Source organism: Dasypus novemcinctus, chromosome 5 (genome assembly GCF_030445035.2).
Source record: "Dasypus novemcinctus isolate mDasNov1 chromosome 5, mDasNov1.1.hap2, whole genome shotgun sequence".
Taxonomy (NCBI): domain Eukaryota; kingdom Metazoa; phylum Chordata; class Mammalia; order Cingulata; family Dasypodidae; genus Dasypus; species Dasypus novemcinctus.
This window is the reverse complement of record NC_080677.1, coordinates 116978230-116995103: the sequence shown is the minus strand read 5'-3', so window position 1 is coordinate 116995103 and position 16874 is coordinate 116978230. Positions and strand designations below refer to the sequence as shown.

At 38.0% G+C, this 16874-nt stretch overlaps 1 protein-coding gene across 5 annotated transcripts in view; it reads left to right on the top strand.

Moving 5' to 3' along the window:
* Positions 1-16874, top strand: part of DGKI (diacylglycerol kinase iota) — a 501434-nt gene that overhangs the window by 396281 nt on the left and 88279 nt on the right. For all 5 annotated transcript variants that reach the window (XR_009185891.2, XM_071215292.1, XM_058297427.2 and 2 more), the window contains 4 exons: positions 10981-11050; positions 13195-13235; positions 14105-14232; positions 16392-16514. Coding sequence is in view for 4 of the 5 variants with exons in the window: in XM_071215292.1 (XP_071071393.1) it covers positions 10981-11050; positions 13195-13235; positions 14105-14232; positions 16392-16514 (362 nt within the window). In the remaining variant the exon portion in view is untranslated. The remainder of the gene's footprint in view (positions 1-10980; positions 11051-13194; positions 13236-14104; positions 14233-16391; positions 16515-16874) is intronic.

Below are 16874 nucleotides of genomic sequence, written 5' to 3'. Positions count from 1 at the left end.
AGTTTAAAAAAACTTGAGAAATTACTGTCAGCTCACTAATTTGCAGTTGGTATTTTAGCTGACTATTTTCTAGGGCTAAAAAACCTCAAGCAAACCCAAAAAAGCCCTCAAGATTTAAACGGCATTTAGAAAAAGGGTACAAGTGCCCAAGACACCTTATTAGTGAACAGTATGTCTTGTTCCTAACCACTTAAGTGTTTCATTGCTTTGCTTTCTTCCTTTTCCAAGTTCATCATGAATTGCCATCAAAGCACTATGGCTCAAAAATGACATTCTGTATTAACCTAACAAGGCATTATGGGTTATGAAAGAGTGTATTCGATATTTATAACCTGCTAGAAATTCCTGCCTACATTGTCTCTAAGGTCAAAATACAAAGTCCCCTCCATCTTAATGACATCTCATGCAACCTGTAACTTATATGTTAGACAAGGAAAATGTATTGTGCTTGCAGATTTAGGATATTCCTGAGCATGGCAGATAAACTAGAATTGACTAGAGGAACCGGACTATACCTATTAGATAAAGATGCTTCTTAAGGCCACATGCTATAGGGAATTCTACTCTCCTCTCTCCATAAAATTTATTATATCACTTCTTAACCCCAAGTGTAAAGTTACCAAGAAATAGAGGCAGTTTTAACCATTCTATTGATTCTTAACTGGGGAAGATTTTTCCACCTAGAGGGAAATTTAGCAGTGTCTAGAGAAATTCTGGAGTGTCACAATGTGGGGGTGTGGGTGGGTGGGTGGCAGATGCTACTAGCATCTATTGAATGGAGACCAGGAATACTGCAAATCCTCTTAGAATGCACAGGACAGCCCCACAGCAAAGAATTATCCAGCTAAAAATGTGAAAAATAATGGAGCTCGGGAAACTCTGTGTCATTCTAATGGCTCTTAGTGCATTATTGGTGGCCACAAGCAGGTGTAAGTCCTAAGAATGAGTCAAAAAGGAGAAGGAAGAAACATAATGGAGATTATTAAAAATGAGAAGAGAGAGAAAGTAGCATGAGGAAAAACATATAATGGAGGGAAATAAGAAGAGTGGCATTGATGAATAAGGTAGGGCAGGATGAAGGGAGAACCAGGAGCATGTAGGGGTTTTCATAGACACCCCAGGTTTCCCCATTTCCCATGGTAATGCTTGGTGAGGCCTGATGTAGTTGGTTTACAGGGGTGCACTCTTCAGAATGAGTTGATAATCCAAGATTTAAATAAATAAAATAGGATTCAAAAGCAGGTACAATAATGGATCCATCCAGGTGATTCCTCTCTCTAAGAATTAATTTACTTAAAAATAACACAAAATGATTGGGATTTTTCAAAATAGATGTAGCATTTTCAAAAGTCATCATTATCTCTTAGAACAGCACAGAAATCTTTCACTTTCATAAGAAAATACTGTTGTTCAGATCTGAGTCTAAATGCATTTTTTCATGTTCTGACCTCTATTTTTTTTTTAACCTACATTTTCTTTGGAGAATGTGTCTGTGTGTATTCCTTTATAGTTCTGTCTAGTCCTAGGCAAACAGCATTTGCCCACAAAAACTTGATTGATAACTTCTCTTCATACTTACTCTTCTCTGTCATCTCTCTGTTTTCTCTGAAATTTCTTCCTCCATTTGTTTTCTGGATTCTAGATTCTAGGAGAGTACATTAGTGCATGGGGTGAAACAAGTTTGAGGGAGTCATACTGGAAATTAATCTAGCTTGTTTTAGAGAAGGATAGGGCCAGCTAAAAACTTTGTGTATTTACATATACATATGTATAGTTACATATGCATATATATTATTGTTAATGGAGGACTTTCTCACAAAAGAATATTTCCATTTCCATCCTTTAATATACCCTCACTATTTTCTTCTTTTTAAAAGCTGGGTTCAAGAATGGACATTCCTGTGTTCTTCTACTACAGGAGTTGTGGGGTGGTAAAGTAAGTTTAAGATGAAAGTGTTTTGAAAGATAAAAATGATGGTATTGAGTCTATTAATTGGAACTATAGATGGACAGAGACATATTTCAGCCCATTCCTGATGGATCCCTCACCAAGAATGAGGAGATACTGGCCTGCAACTTGGTGATGGACAGAGAGAAAGTGAATGAATAGATAATTTGAGTATGGGAGATGTCATGGCAAGCAGATGAGAAATTTGGATGGGTAAGCAAGAGAAAATTAGAAAGTAAGGTGATTATTGAGTGGACATTATTAAATGGAGCAGGGATTCCCAATCCCAAGGTACTTCTGTTTTGTTTCTCCTTATATCTTCCCCAAATTTTATGAAACAAAATGAATTTCATTCACAGTGAAAGTACAGCTAAACCCAAGGTGAATTGCTTAATTGGATAACCTACTGGAGTGTGTAATGGGGCTGCTTTGCCTTCATTAAATTATGTGTGCATCCGCTGTGAGTAATTGAATGTAAATTAAGGGCAAGTGTGGCATATGCGTGCCAAATAGTAGCTCAGATAATTTTCTTATCAATTATATCTAATTCATGCCAGTTGACTTTCAGAAATATATAAATGAGAAATATCAGATGTACTCTTTTTTTGTATGTGTGCATGTGGCATCATTTTTAGCATGAGAAATATTTACCATCAATATATGTCAAAGGAGAAAATTCACCTATCAGGGTTTTTTAAAATGAGCAGTTTTTGTTAACATTACTCATTTAAAAGCACACAATTTAAGAAGATTATTACATTTAAGATAGAAAGAAGTATATGTCTAAGGTTATATCATTCTGCCTACATTATAGAGCAATAGTAGTTGTGTTTATCAAAATTGTACCATTTACATGAAAAAAAAAAACCCAGAAAAATGATCAAGAGTATCTTACCTCTTTGATGAATCATTGATTTGATTATTCAATTTGAGAGGACTAAGATAGAAACCCTAAATTACCCCTAAAAGCTATAGTGAATATCTTCTGAAATGTAGCTTCTTTCACCCAAACACATTTCTTAAGCATCTACAGTCAGATGCTTTTGAAAGAAGCATATTATTAAGTTTATATATTGGCTTTATTGGAAATTAGGTTACTGTAGATTTATTTTAATGTGCAGCATTTACAGATCAATCATTTTTCCAGCCATTCATTTATATTCCTGTTTAGCAATGAGAACTTTGCAATATCCAACTTAATACTACCATAGAATTAAAGGATGTGCCCTTGAGACCAATACTCTTCTTCATGCTAGGTTCACCACACTACCCAGTCACCTTCATTCTGGGACTTGAGGTTACCCTTGAATTGAGGATTCCTTAGTGCTGGAGCTACCTACTTTTTCTGTCTGCCAGGCGTAGTGAGGTACTTGATACAATTTAAGGGGTATCACCTACACTGTGTTATTAATGAAAGTTATTTTAAACAAAAATTGCTGCAAATTCAATATTACCTCTATAATAGCATCACTATCACTCAGTCATACTCTGAGTCACTTTTTTGAGTAGGGGAAAAAGTGGTACAGATAGGCAAGATGAAGGAATTACACAAATCCTATCTAACTAAGAGCCTACTCACTTATATGAATGCAATAGTTAAGTATGTGAAGGTAGAAAGAAGTTTAAGGACTGTGGCTTTAAGTTATGGTGAATTCTTTTTCACTAATCTATTGCTTTTTGCCTCACTCTACTTTGGATCCATCCAATATGTGCTAGTTGATACCAAGGTCCTCATGTTATTTCACTAGACCTTCATTAACTGTGTGTATTGTGAAGTCTGCCAGATTTTATAATCTTTGCTTACCTTCATTTTCTGATTGTACATGAATTTAGATTTCTGCTTGGTTTTTAATCCCCTATCCAATGTAGACCATAGGACAGCATCTTTCTGGTGTGCATCCCTTTGTGCTTTTCTCCACATCCGTATAAAGTTATACTGATAAACATACATGAATATGCATATGGTATTCAGTTTTTTAAAATAAAAATGGACTTAACTTTTTTGTACACTTGCTATACATATTATACTACAATTTTTATTAACAGTAATATCCCATGGGCATTATTTTTTGCTAATGAATGAAGCTCTAACTCAGTCTTTTAAAAACTACCTCTGTATTACTTGGATTTAAAAAAAATTTTTTCTCTGTACTTAGTTATGCAGATTATATAGAGCTTTGTCATTGATTTTGTTTACAATGCAATAAACATTGTACAGATATGAAAACAAAGTTTTAACAGAAATACTAATCATTATCACATGACACAAAGTCTATGACAGTTGACCATACTTTTATGGAGTTTAGAATTGTATCACACAACACATAAAGCAAAGTTACCTAAAATCTCTAACCAGTATTTCCTTTAAATGAATATAGTCAAAATTCTTTGTCTCTGAGATTGTGTTTCTTTTTGTTCCCATTGATTACCATATTTCAAGAGATTTTTAAGCAGTAGAGTACATGGGAATGGGAAAGGGCCAGGAAGGGTAACTGGAGAAACTGATGGAGCAGAAACTCTGTTACCAGGCAATAAAATATCCAATAGGAGAGAAGGAAGATTAGTTTAATGGGTAAAAAAAGCTGAAACTATGATAAGTCCGTGAGTAGATGGAGAGTAGATGGAAGGTATTCATAGCCATGAAATCTGTGTGTGTGTTGCTTTCTGCCTGTTTCTGCTTGAACTAACTCTAGAAAATTCTCTTCCTTCAAACATGACCTATACAAATCCCACTCATCTTTCAAAAACTCCAAATAATTCTAATTCCTGTAGAAGCAATATAACCAAGTATATAAGATTATTGGCTCTGAAATGAAAGCGGCCTGGATTTGAATTGTAACTCTACCACCTAATAGCTGGGCACTTTTGAGTATTTACTTAAATTCTCAAGGCTGAAGCTCTCCATTCATGGTTAACTCTTGTAGTAGATGAGGTTCAAGTGGTGGGGTAAATGGTAGTAAATGTAGAATATGGAGCCTCCTTAATAAAAGAATGAAGAATTTGTACCAAAGAATATGGCTTAAAATCAATCCACTAGACAAGATCTTTCTACATGAATTAAGTGGTGGCGGCCAAGTAAACCTTACACTAGGAGGGATGGTTTTGTGAGGCTTTAGCATTTAAATTGGGAATTCTGAAAGTAATGTTTCCAATACATAGACACTTCTGGTGAAAACTTTTCCAAATATAAGTATTCAGGATATGAAATAACAAAAAAACCCCTGAGTCTAAATTTTATCTAATGTATAACCTCTAAGGAAAACAGAAGTAGAGCCATACTTACGGAAGATTCTCAAGAGTAAAAAATGAGCATACTATCAAAGGAAAAAAGTTCACCAGTTACCAAAGTATCAAATATTTTGATATCAAATATCAGTGGTTATGAAATGAGTGACTTTTGATATTAGCCAGCAAATAAATTAGATTGTAATTAATGTAGCCATCCCTTGGGAAAAGGAGGTGAAACCTGGTAAATCTGATGTACAATAAATCCAAAAATTAGAGCCAGAGAGGAACTTGGAAAGCTCATCATGCTGTACACACCTCTGAAGACAAGGTACATGCTTTGTTCTTTGTGACATTTGTATCATATACCTTGAAAACACACACCGAAAAGGTGCATCATAATCTCATGTTTCTCAGGTGTAAGAATAATTTGTAGCTTTGAGACAATTGCCAACCCAAATCAGCAAGTGCAGAACAATAATCTTGGTGAATGAAGCAAATAGCAGGTAAGAACAGTTAAGATTCAATGGGGGACAAACGGCAGTAAAATAAAGTAGCCTGAAAAATACTGCTGCTGTTGATAGGAGACATTCAGCCTTCACACAAAACCCTGTATTTAAGATAATTACAGTGTTTCTAATATTGTGAAAAGAAGCATTGGGATATTGATTAAGACAAGCCGTACAAGTATTGAGCCAACAACTTGCGTGGTTTCAGTCTTTGGTTAATGTCATTCTCTTTTGTGTCTACTCATACAAGCCTGTCCTATTTATTTCTTTTCTCTGAAATCCAGAATCTGAGCACAAATGCATTTATGGCAGTGAGGGGTGAGGAAATGGTGTGCTGGTCTGGTCTGGTCTGTAATGTGGCCTTATGTTCCATGAGCTCCTTGGGGGATTAAGGGTCAGAATTGTCCCATTCTGCCCTTTGCTCTCCCCCTTCTCCCTTTCCTGTTATTCCTGCCTGGAATCTAGACCCCGTCTTCAGGCTGGATGAGCCATCTCATGGCCACGAGGGTCAAAGGGACAGGCGGGGGTGGCAGAAGAGAAAGGCACAGGCACTGGGGCCTGCAGTGGCATGTTTCAACCTGCTGTGTCACCCCTGCGCCACTCACCTTAGAACATCTGTATGTGAGAAAAATTAACTCTGTGCTGGTTTAAAACATATAAATAAAATAATTTTGTCCCAGATATCAGCATTACTAAATCATAACTCTACCTGAATATCAACAGGCATACCACTTCATGTATTCCTCAAAAGAACCCTTTGAAATAGATACTGTAATTGCTCATTTTGCAAATGAGGAATTCAAGGTATAGAGTAGATAAGAAATTTGACTAAAATCTCACAGCTAATAGGTGGTGGAACTAGGACTGGTGCTCTTGGCCATCAGACTGCCTCTACCTCTGTGCTTTCTGTTTAATTGAGGCTGTAATCAAAGCCTCTAGCTTCACTCCTAGGTTACTTAAACACCTCAAGAATCATGTTGTTATTTCAATTCTTAGCCAGTCCATGATGAGGATCACATTCTACAAAAAAAAATCTCAATCTTCCAAAGCATATTTCTCACATATAAAGTCAGTTTTTGCTCAGTTTTTCAACTCAAGTGATTTCCAGTAACAACAACAACAAAACTCACCCACCATCACCACATTATTTCCAGTCCCTAGCCTGGTAGTCAACTCTTCTTCTCCTTTAGTTATCTTGGATGTTCCCAACACCAGGTTGTGCCTTGTAGCAGGATTTCCTGGCTTTCTTATATTATAGATTGTTTTTGTGGGTTTATTTTACATTTCAACAATCTGTTACATTGGAATAGCATTTTAACACTCATTTCATGAAAATTTCCAACTTTTAGGGTTCTTATGCAGGTGAAGTGTTTTTTCATCTGCATATAGGTGTCTGGATTAGATCCAGGGACAAAATTTTATTGAGACTTCAATAAAATGCTTATATATATATTTTTTCCATATATGTAAAATTTTTAAGTAAGTAGTTTAATTGCATTGCGTTATAAATCTTCAACAGATCCTTTTTTTTTTTTTTTAAAGATTTAATTATATATTTCTCCCTGCCCTGCCCCAGTTGTCTGTTCTCTGTGTCTATTTGCTGTGTCTTCTTCTTTGTCCGCTTCTGTTGTTGTCAGCAGCTCGGGAATCTGTGTTTGTTTTTGTTGCATCATCTTGCTGTGTCAGCTCTCCGTGTGTGTGGCGCCATTCCTGGGCAGGCTGCACTTTCTTTCTTGCTGGGTGGCTCTCCTTACAGGGCACACTCCTTGCGCGTGGGGCTCCCCTATGTGGGGCACACCCCTGCATGGCAGGGCACTCCTTGCACGCATCAGCGCTGTGCATGGGCCAGCTCCACACAGGTCAAGGAGGCCCGGGGTTTGAACCGTGGACCTCTCATGTGGTAGACAGATGCCCTAACCACTGGGCCAAGTCCGCTGCCTTCAATCTTATAGATGCTAATCATGTTTTCCCTTTGGAATTCAGTTGTCTTTTAACCTAGGACCTCATTATGCTATTAGCTGTCTCTTAAGAGAGCACTTTTCTTATGAGCAAGGTTGAAAGAAGTTCAGAACCGGAGGGAAGATTGCAAACCTATTTTATGGAAGCCAATTCAGGAAGTTAGGCCTCTACTTGTTCTTTTTAACAATCTCTGAAAGTTGCAATTTAATCTTCATTCCCAAGGAAAGTATCCAATTATTTTTTTTTATAAACTTGTCTTTTTTCATCAGGTTACTATGACTCTAATAATGATGTAGTGATTAACTGCAATTCTAAAACAACGCAAAACTCCATATAAGTATGTTTTTTCTTTGTCCATTAAAAAAATTAAATAGACAAAGGTAGAAAAGAACTTTAGCTGCTTTAGTTAAAGAGCTGAAAACAACCTTTGGGAGGGTCCAACCAAGGTGGAAATAAAAAGTTTATTGAGGCCTTCTATGCAGAAATTGGCCTGCTTTCAACCTACTATCAAGAGAATAGCCACAAGATCAGAAAGCTTCTATTGTTTAATACTACAAATTACATTTCCAAAGACTTTGAAACAGTAATTCTCATTCATGTGTGGATTTGGTAAAATGTTAAGGCATATTACTGATCTGAATTCTCTTACTTTGTTGAATTCCGTCCAAACAAAACATTTTCTTATTTAAATTAGCAGTTTTCTCACGTCCTTTTGATAGTCTATTAAGAACAGAATTCCTCTCTCTCCAGGAAAATGCACCTACAGGTATACACACCAAATTTAGCATAACATTTCAGAGTGTTCAAATATCATTGAATGTATCTGAAGACACATTAATGTTTTTTAAAGAGCCCTGTGGCAGCCACTGTGTGTTCCAACCAGCAAACTGCTAATATTCTCTTTAAACAGAACCTCCTTCAAGGAGGGTGAGCTGTGTCAAATGCTTTTGGGATTAATAAGCAAAATGAAAGTCAGGCACATACATTAATCTATCCAGACACACAGGCACCTGCACATAAAAAAGATTGCTATTATATTGATATTAATTTACTAGACTGTGGTAAGCTAGTCATGTGGCTGAGGCAATATATACCTGAAATGGGTTGTACTTTATAAAAGGTATTTATTTGGGGTAGCAGCTTACAGATACCAGGCCATAAAGCCTAAGTTACTTCCCTCGCCAAAGTCTATTTGGAGCAAGATGGCTGTCGACGTCTGCGAGGATTTAGGCTTTCTGGATTCCTACATTCCTGGGGCTTGCTTAACTCTGTCTTCAAGGTTCCTTCCTTCCTGGGGTTGGCTTCTCTTTCCTCTGCATGCTGTCTTCCCAGGGCTCCAGTTTAAGTCTTCAGCATCAAACTCCAAAATCAAAACTCCAACATTGAAAGCCCTCAACTCTGTTCTTTGCTGTGCCTTTTATTCCCCTTGGTGGGTGGGGACTCAATGCCCTAATCATAACTTAATCATGCCCAGGTACAGATCAGATTACAAGCATAATCCAATATTTCTTTCTGGAATTCATCAATTATATCAAACTACTACAGGGCCTAAGAATTAGCATTTTTAACAAGTTCCAACTGATGCTGCCAGTCCAGCGTTCACATTTTGAAAATGACTGGTTTGAGCATAGGATCAAGTGAGGGCAGTGGGGAGTATTGATTAGCCCCAAGGTAGCCCATGTGACCTCTGATTGCCTCTAGCTGCTTCTCCTGAGCTATTCCCATTTCCTCCTGTCACCCTGTGTACGCACAAGATTATGCCTGCCTTTGGCTTCAGCTGCCAACTATATATTGCTGCCAGAACATCTGTACTCTAGTGATTCACCCTATATTTGAACATCTCAAATCCATTATAAGAGTCAATCTCCTAGTATCATCCCTGCAGAGACCTGGCCTCCCTTCTCATTTGTACCATTTCTCTCAGTGGTTTCACTATGAGCTCAGGCAAGAATCCTCTAAATCATGTGTTGTAAAGCAGAGAGCACTTTTTAAATATCAGATTATCACCAGTAGAGCTTCTCTAAGTAGATTTTTTTAAATTTTGAAAGATTGAAATCATAGCTACTCCTTCCAGTTTTCAGCCTGCCAGTTTCCAACTCTGTTCTTTTGCTGATGTATCCTTAATTCTTGGTAGGAAATAAAAGCTTCAGAGACTCCAAAGAAATTGGGGATTGAAAGTAATATGAAATCAGGGAAGGAAGCTGGTCCTGGTAGTCTCTTTGGAGAGTGGTTTTAGAAGAGTGGTGGGTCAAAAGCCAGGCTTTTGGAGGTTGTAACCATAACTGGTAAATGGGAATAGGAGGCAGGAGATATGAAGCACAGGCTTTAGCAGTTTGGTAGAGAAAGGAAGAAGAGATTAAGAAAATTTTCAGAATATGTAACAAGATCATTTGAGGGTTTTATTCTTTAGAGAGGAAACCATTGAAAGAAGAAGTTTAAGAGTAGAGGAGTGGATTTTGGTAGTTTATAGAAATGAAGTTATGAAGGAAGAAAATGCAGGACTATAATCCAGAGACTTAGATGAAGTGGCTATCTCCAGAAAGGAGAAATCTTTTTATCTATGACTAGAGGAAAGAATGAGGGTCTCCTATCAGAGAACCCTGAGGTCAACTGTTAAAGGGAGAATCTGGACTTGTTAAGAGATGGGAAAATCTTCTAGAAAATGCCAGGATAGATAAGCACAGAGCCAGCTAGGTCAGTGTTGGACAGCATGATTCTGCTGTGGGTGAGGTTGGCATAGCTTTTCTCCCTTCTTGTCCACCTCTCTGCAGTCCAAGTAGAATGGAGAAGACTGAGGGTAGAGATAATCTCAAAATATGATACTGATTTTCTTTGTCTCCATGCAGATGAATGGTCCTGTGTAATAGATGCAACTCTAGTCCCAAGATGTGACACTGCATATGGTGACCTCTTGTTATTTTCAGTTGCTAAAGTCTAGTCTGAGCAGTAGATGAAGCTTGATCTTTCCTCTCCTGTGGCAATTCTCTATATGTATGTGGACAACAGATATGTAAATGACACTCCAACTGCCACTAGTTCCTGAGCTTCACAAATGAAAGAGATCACCAGAAGGAAGTGAAAGTTATATCAGTTTTGAATGTTTAATGGAATATTTGAAAATGTCCTGGAGATTTTTTTATGACACCTCAATATGAAATAATTATCTTTAAAGAGTCCCTCTTTCTGTTTCTAGTGGAAAATGTAGTTTCATATTCCAGTCAGTCCTGTTTAGGAAAAGATGCTCACTCTTAGAAATAGGTGATATGGCAGAATGTCATGTGGAGGAAGTCCCTGAGGTTATTCAAAAGGAGCCATAAGTATGTATGTGTCTCTTTCCAGGACCACGAAACCTCCTTCCCCAGGGCCCTCTCATCTCAGAGGCTCTCCCCACGGTGGTGCTTCCTAGATGGTGAGTGTTTCTGTATTTCATGGAGGGGTAGGAGGTTGGGGTGCAGAAGGTCAAGGCAACAATTGCCAGCATGGACCCTAGTTTTCCAAAGGATTTTTCAGAAATCATAAGCATGGCTCTGCATGGTTGGTATTTGTATCTCAAATGATGAGGACTTGGTTTAGTCACAGGGCACTTTTCCCAAAGTCATTTCTCTCAGAGCAAGTTGGTTAACTCTGGCTAAACTTCTCAATATCACGTTGCTCAAGCTGACATTTCCCTCCCATCACTACCCCTCTCCCTTGTTCTAAAACTTGCTGAGTGCCTATCTTAAATTAGGGTCAGTGGACAGATTTTATGCACACGGAACTGCTACTAATTTGTACCTTGTTTGCATACTATGGAACTTTTCGTATTATTTTCATGAGACCATAGTTTTAGTATGATTTTAAAATTTTCTAAAAGGGTATAAAATTTGCAGTTGCATGCAAATCTGGTCTGCTGAGCATGGCATATTGAATGTATAATAGATAGGTTGGTTACTTTCTGATTGATTAATGAGTCCATTTTCTGTTTCAAGCATCTCCCACTCTCCTAGATGCCTAATCCTCCTTTTCTATCCAATTACATATTGCAGTACAAGCCTTGCACACTTCTGCTTTATACCACCAGTGTATGCACTACCTGGTCCCTCTCTTGTCTATCTGGAGTCATGGTTTTCATTGATTCTCTTGTTTGTGTGTATGTGCCCTGAGAGGATATGAGTGTGGATAGGAGTGGGGCCGGATGTGAGTGTGTAAGAAGTTGTATGAAGATGAACACTCGGATCTGTATGAAATCTAACTCAGTTAGTTGTGACGCGGGTTTTCTTAAATGGCTTGTCAATTGCCCCTGAAGATAATTTACACTGGTTTTCCTTCAGCTTCCTTATTCAGAAGCAGTGAGGACCACAATCATTGGTTGTTCCTGATCCACAGAGGAAGAACTTATATTGAAGGAAATTATGAAAATATTTATATCAATTATTGTGTTCTATCTACAGTCTTGGAAAAAATACAACTGTGAATAATGGTCTTAACCCAGACATTAGTTTTACCCTATAAAGTATTTTTTTTAACACTTAACTTAAAAGGTGATAACAGTCATAGTTAAAAGAATAAAGTACAGTAAATTCTTCCTAGGTGGATTTTACTCCACTGTTGCCTTTTAGACAGGAACCATGGGCCAGGCAGGGGCCATGACTGTCTTGTTTCTTAGCTCAAGTCCTTTCAGAAAGAAGTTACTCATTAAACATTTATGATTGTTGAGTGATTAACTGTACTTTGAGTTTTCCTTCCTAGTGCTATGCTCTTTTTAGAAAGTCTATTTATAATATTTTGGGGTCTATTAGAGAGATTTAAGTGAGGAAGAACATAATTCTTTTTAATACTGAGAATAATCAAAATAGTTTCTAGAAACCGAAAGTTTGTAATTTAGATTTTTTTTTCTCAAACTACAGATAGAGCCCAATCCCTTTAGTGATGCTTAAGTGGTAATTTTTTGCTACTTTGGCTTCCTGCAGACATACTTCTAGGGACATGGTTTGAAAGTAAAATGATTCCTGTTAGACCAGATGTGGTCTCTGGCTGTCTGTATCTTCAAGCTGTTTTCCAAAATGGAATCACTTCTCTGGGAAGTCTGTCTAACTACTGGTTTTTTTCTAGCTTTATTTACTCAATAAATATCTTACTGAGTCCCAACCCTGTTTAAGATCCTGTGCTAATTTCTGGAAACATAAAAGAATAAATTAAACACAGACATTCACAGAGGCAGGTACTTTCTGTAAGAAGTTTAAATAAAATGTATATGTGCATTGAATTAGGAGCAATGAGTTCTGTCTGGTTTAGGGAAGTTAGGACTGAGGCAGGCTTCACGGAGGGGCAAACATCTGAATCTATCATTTAAAGACCATTTAAGAGGTAGCCTTGGGGAAGGGCTTTCTAAACAATGGAAATGGCAAAGGCAAAGGGCATGGAAGTTCTGAAATTTTCTACTAGATTCAGGGCCTGGTTGGTAGTCCAATATGACTATGACATCAGGCTTCTGATTAGCATGGTAGAAAAGACTGTAAATTTGGTGCCAGATCAAAGAACATTCTGAATGCCATATGGATTTTTTTTTCCTAGCAACTTCTGCTGATCGCTTTTATCGAATAGACAGATCTCAGGTAAGTTTTCTTTAGCCTGCTTGTGAAAGTGAGAAGTTCCCAAGTAAATATACTTTATTTGTAGTTCATACCAATCTTTTTTTTTTTTCTAACAAAAACACTGAAAAATCCACACATTTTGAAATGGTAGTAATAGCCTAACGTATGGACCTTTAATTTGTTTTCAGGTATTTTATGATCTGTGAACTCAGCATGCTATAACTTGACCTTGCAAATGAGTAGAGAAAATAGCGGCTTACAAACATTATCATCAGCCAACACTCCAAATATTCATTCATACTGGCACATGTACTACTTCCTAGCCAAATTACATGCCTTTTTAATCTCATTTCTGGTTAGCAAGCTTGAAGTCACGAGTGCATGTCTCTGCTAGTGCAATTCGTGATTCCAAAGTTTAGTAATGAGAAAAGATATGTCCCCACTGTAAATTCTCCTGGGAAAAATGTTCAGTGTTGAATCCAAAGATAAAACTAGTTTTTAATCATGTTGCTTAGCTTTGATTAGATCCTGGGTGTGGAATTCCAGGTCCTGTTATACTCATTCTGGACCAGGGTACACATGTGGTATCACTTCTTTGACAGTGTTTTGGGAGAAGAGGCAATACCCTATCTGGTTATACCTAATGAGGTCCAGATCAAATAGGAATCCTGAGTGAAGAGGGACTCAGCTCTCCCCCTCGTCTGCCTTCTTGCTGTGGTGTGCTTCAGGGAGGGGTGTCAGCTGGTCAGACCCTGACAGTGCACTGTGGGCATTTGACATGCTGCACGATTTCATTACTCCTCAATACTAAGAAGGCCTTCTTTTGTTACTTCAGATGATGAATATGTTTATCCTGTCAATCATCTGACAGACTTAGTTTTCTTCCTTAGGAACATTTACACTTTGTGATGGAGATTTCCCAAGATGAGATTTTTATTCTGGACCCAGATATGGTGGTGTCACAGCAGGCGGGGACACCTCCAGGGATGCCTGATCTGGTTGTGGAGCAAGCCTCAGGGTGAGTTTTGCTTCTCCCTTGTTGGTACAGAGGTGAGGCCAGTCCTGGCAGATGTTTGAGTCTAGCCTGGCTTTGGATTTGATGTTCTCATGACATCAAATGTCTTAAAAAATAATTTTTTTTGTTGTATTTCTTTAGAGTAGGGTATAGATGATTCCATTATAAGTCTGCTTTATAAATGGTTGTATAGCATTACTCTTTCCCACCCAGATTTGCATCATGTCTGAGCCTTCTTTAATTACTATTCCAACCCTTCTTAACAAACCTAGAAAATGCTACAACTTCAATTTGTTGCATGTATGTCCATAGTCACCATATTTTCCAAATTAAAGTTGGCACCAGTTGTTTTGACCAGTTTTTACTCTTCTCTTCCCCCTTTTCTCTCTCCCCATTCCTCTCCTGCCTCCCCTCCCCCATTTTTTCTTCCCCTTCCCCTCCCCCTCCTCTCTTTGCTCTTCCATCCCCATCCCTTCCTCCTCCTTCTATTTCCAGGCAGCCTGAGGCATATAGATTAAATAACAATTATTACAACAAATCAAATACTTATGAGCAAAGTACTGTGCTAATTGTCTTTCTTGCATCCCAACTACTACTACTAGTTTCTTAACTATCTTAACTTCTCTGTGCTTGTTTCCTTATCTGCAAAATGGAAATAATAATACCTACTCATACAATTGTAAAGATTAAATTACTAGATACATGTCAAGCTCTTAGAATAGTAAATATCATTAAATATCACGTTATTAAAATCATCATCTTCATTATCATCATTTCACAACCACCCTGCAAGTTTGAAGCCTATTATTATCCCAAATCCATAGATAAGAAAATTGAAGCTTAGGGGGTTTTGTTACTTGTCCAAATTTTACAGAAAATTAGTGGCAGACCTGGGATTCAAACTTAGGTTTCCTAAATGCCAGAATACATGCATTTAACCACCATATCACGTGACCAAATTGTTCCATTTCTAGCTTATTTCAACAGTTCAAGAAAATGATTGTTCAGAGCTCTTCATGTGCCAGCTACCAGCATGAACCCTTGGGAAACGCCAGTGAAAAAATTAAAATAGAAATCTCTGCCCTTTTGGAGTCTAATGGATTTCAGTGGTTTACTGGTATATGGAGGCTAAATAGTTGAAATAAGGATTGCCCTGGAAAGCACACATACATGTACTCAAATAGCATATGCAAATTGAGTACATATGCTTATATATACAAACAGGTAACCCCTCTCCCACTTTACCCCTCTTCACTAATTTATTTGACTATTGCTACTATTTCTGAATATCTCCATTCTGCTAGGGCCAGCTAATATCCATGGTATGTGCTGAGTCTGTGGGGAATTAGGAGGGGACATAAGTGGCAGCATGGGACAGATAATCTAGCTGTGTTTAGAAAGGTGGCAGAGTCAGTGATATCAAGGCTGTTCTGCTATGAAGAGACAGGCTGACAGGCACAAAGAGTGGCCTGATGTAACCCTGGGCATACCAGAAAGTGGTGGAGAAGGCTGGCTTCCCAGGCCATGTACTATACATTCCCCCTGTTAGTTGGGGAAGAGCCAATGTGATTATGTGTCCTGCTGCAGAATAAGTAGGGTCTAGAGTCTCAGTGTCCTCCCACCTGCCCTGAGCTCTAGTTCTTGATCTGATAAAGGGTGAACTCCCTCTGCCAACCTAGCCCTGGTCTTTGCTCTATTAATCATTCTCTCCATGTTAGCTAATGACAAAAAGAAATGTCCTTGTCCTGGATTTGACATCCATTAGCTCCATTTCCAAACATGCAAAGTAGCCTGAACTTAGACTAAAACTTGAATCAGTCCCTTTATTTCTCATCACTTGTCCCTCTAGAAATGCAGCAGGAACTGCATTTTCAAATCTTCATCTCTATAGCAGGCTCCATTACTTCTTAGTCATGGCACAGATAAAATGACTTCATCTTGAAATTAAATTTTCTCTTCTGTAAAGTGGGCAGAATCATATAAATAGTTAAGGATTGTTGAGAAAATTAAATGAAAGAATAAATATATAGTACCTAGTAAATGTTCAGTAATGATTAATTTCCCTTCTCGCCTTTAGAGACAAGAACCATCTTAAGGAAGAGTAAAATATGTCTTGTGGCTGACTTTGAATGCTTACCTGTCTGGGGCCCTCTCTCTCTCAGGATGTCAGACTGGTGGAATCCGGCCTTACGGAAACGCATGCTGAGTGACAGCGGGCTGGGGATGATAACTCCACATTATGAGGACTCAGATGTGAAAGATATCAGCCACCCCCATGTGCTACAGTAAGAGTGCTCTCTATTCATTTTCTTTGTGACACTGATTGCACCATGGGATATTAGCCAACAGGAAGGATTCTCTTTTTTTTTTTTTTGTGGCACTCACACTGTGTCATTCTGGTTAGGTATTCTACATTCACCTTGCTTTTATACAGCCCAAGCTCATGCTGGAGCCTCACCTTCTATTTCTCTTGCTCCTGAGCCACATTGAGGCTTCATGTGGGGATATATAAGTAGTGTGTACCTCACCAGTGTTTTCTTTACTGGAGTCCAGTGTTTATTAGGCATCCCTGTGTTTGCCATAATCAGAAGGACATGCATGAGGGAATCATGAATAGTTTGGAAATGGCATTTAGTTTTTCCATT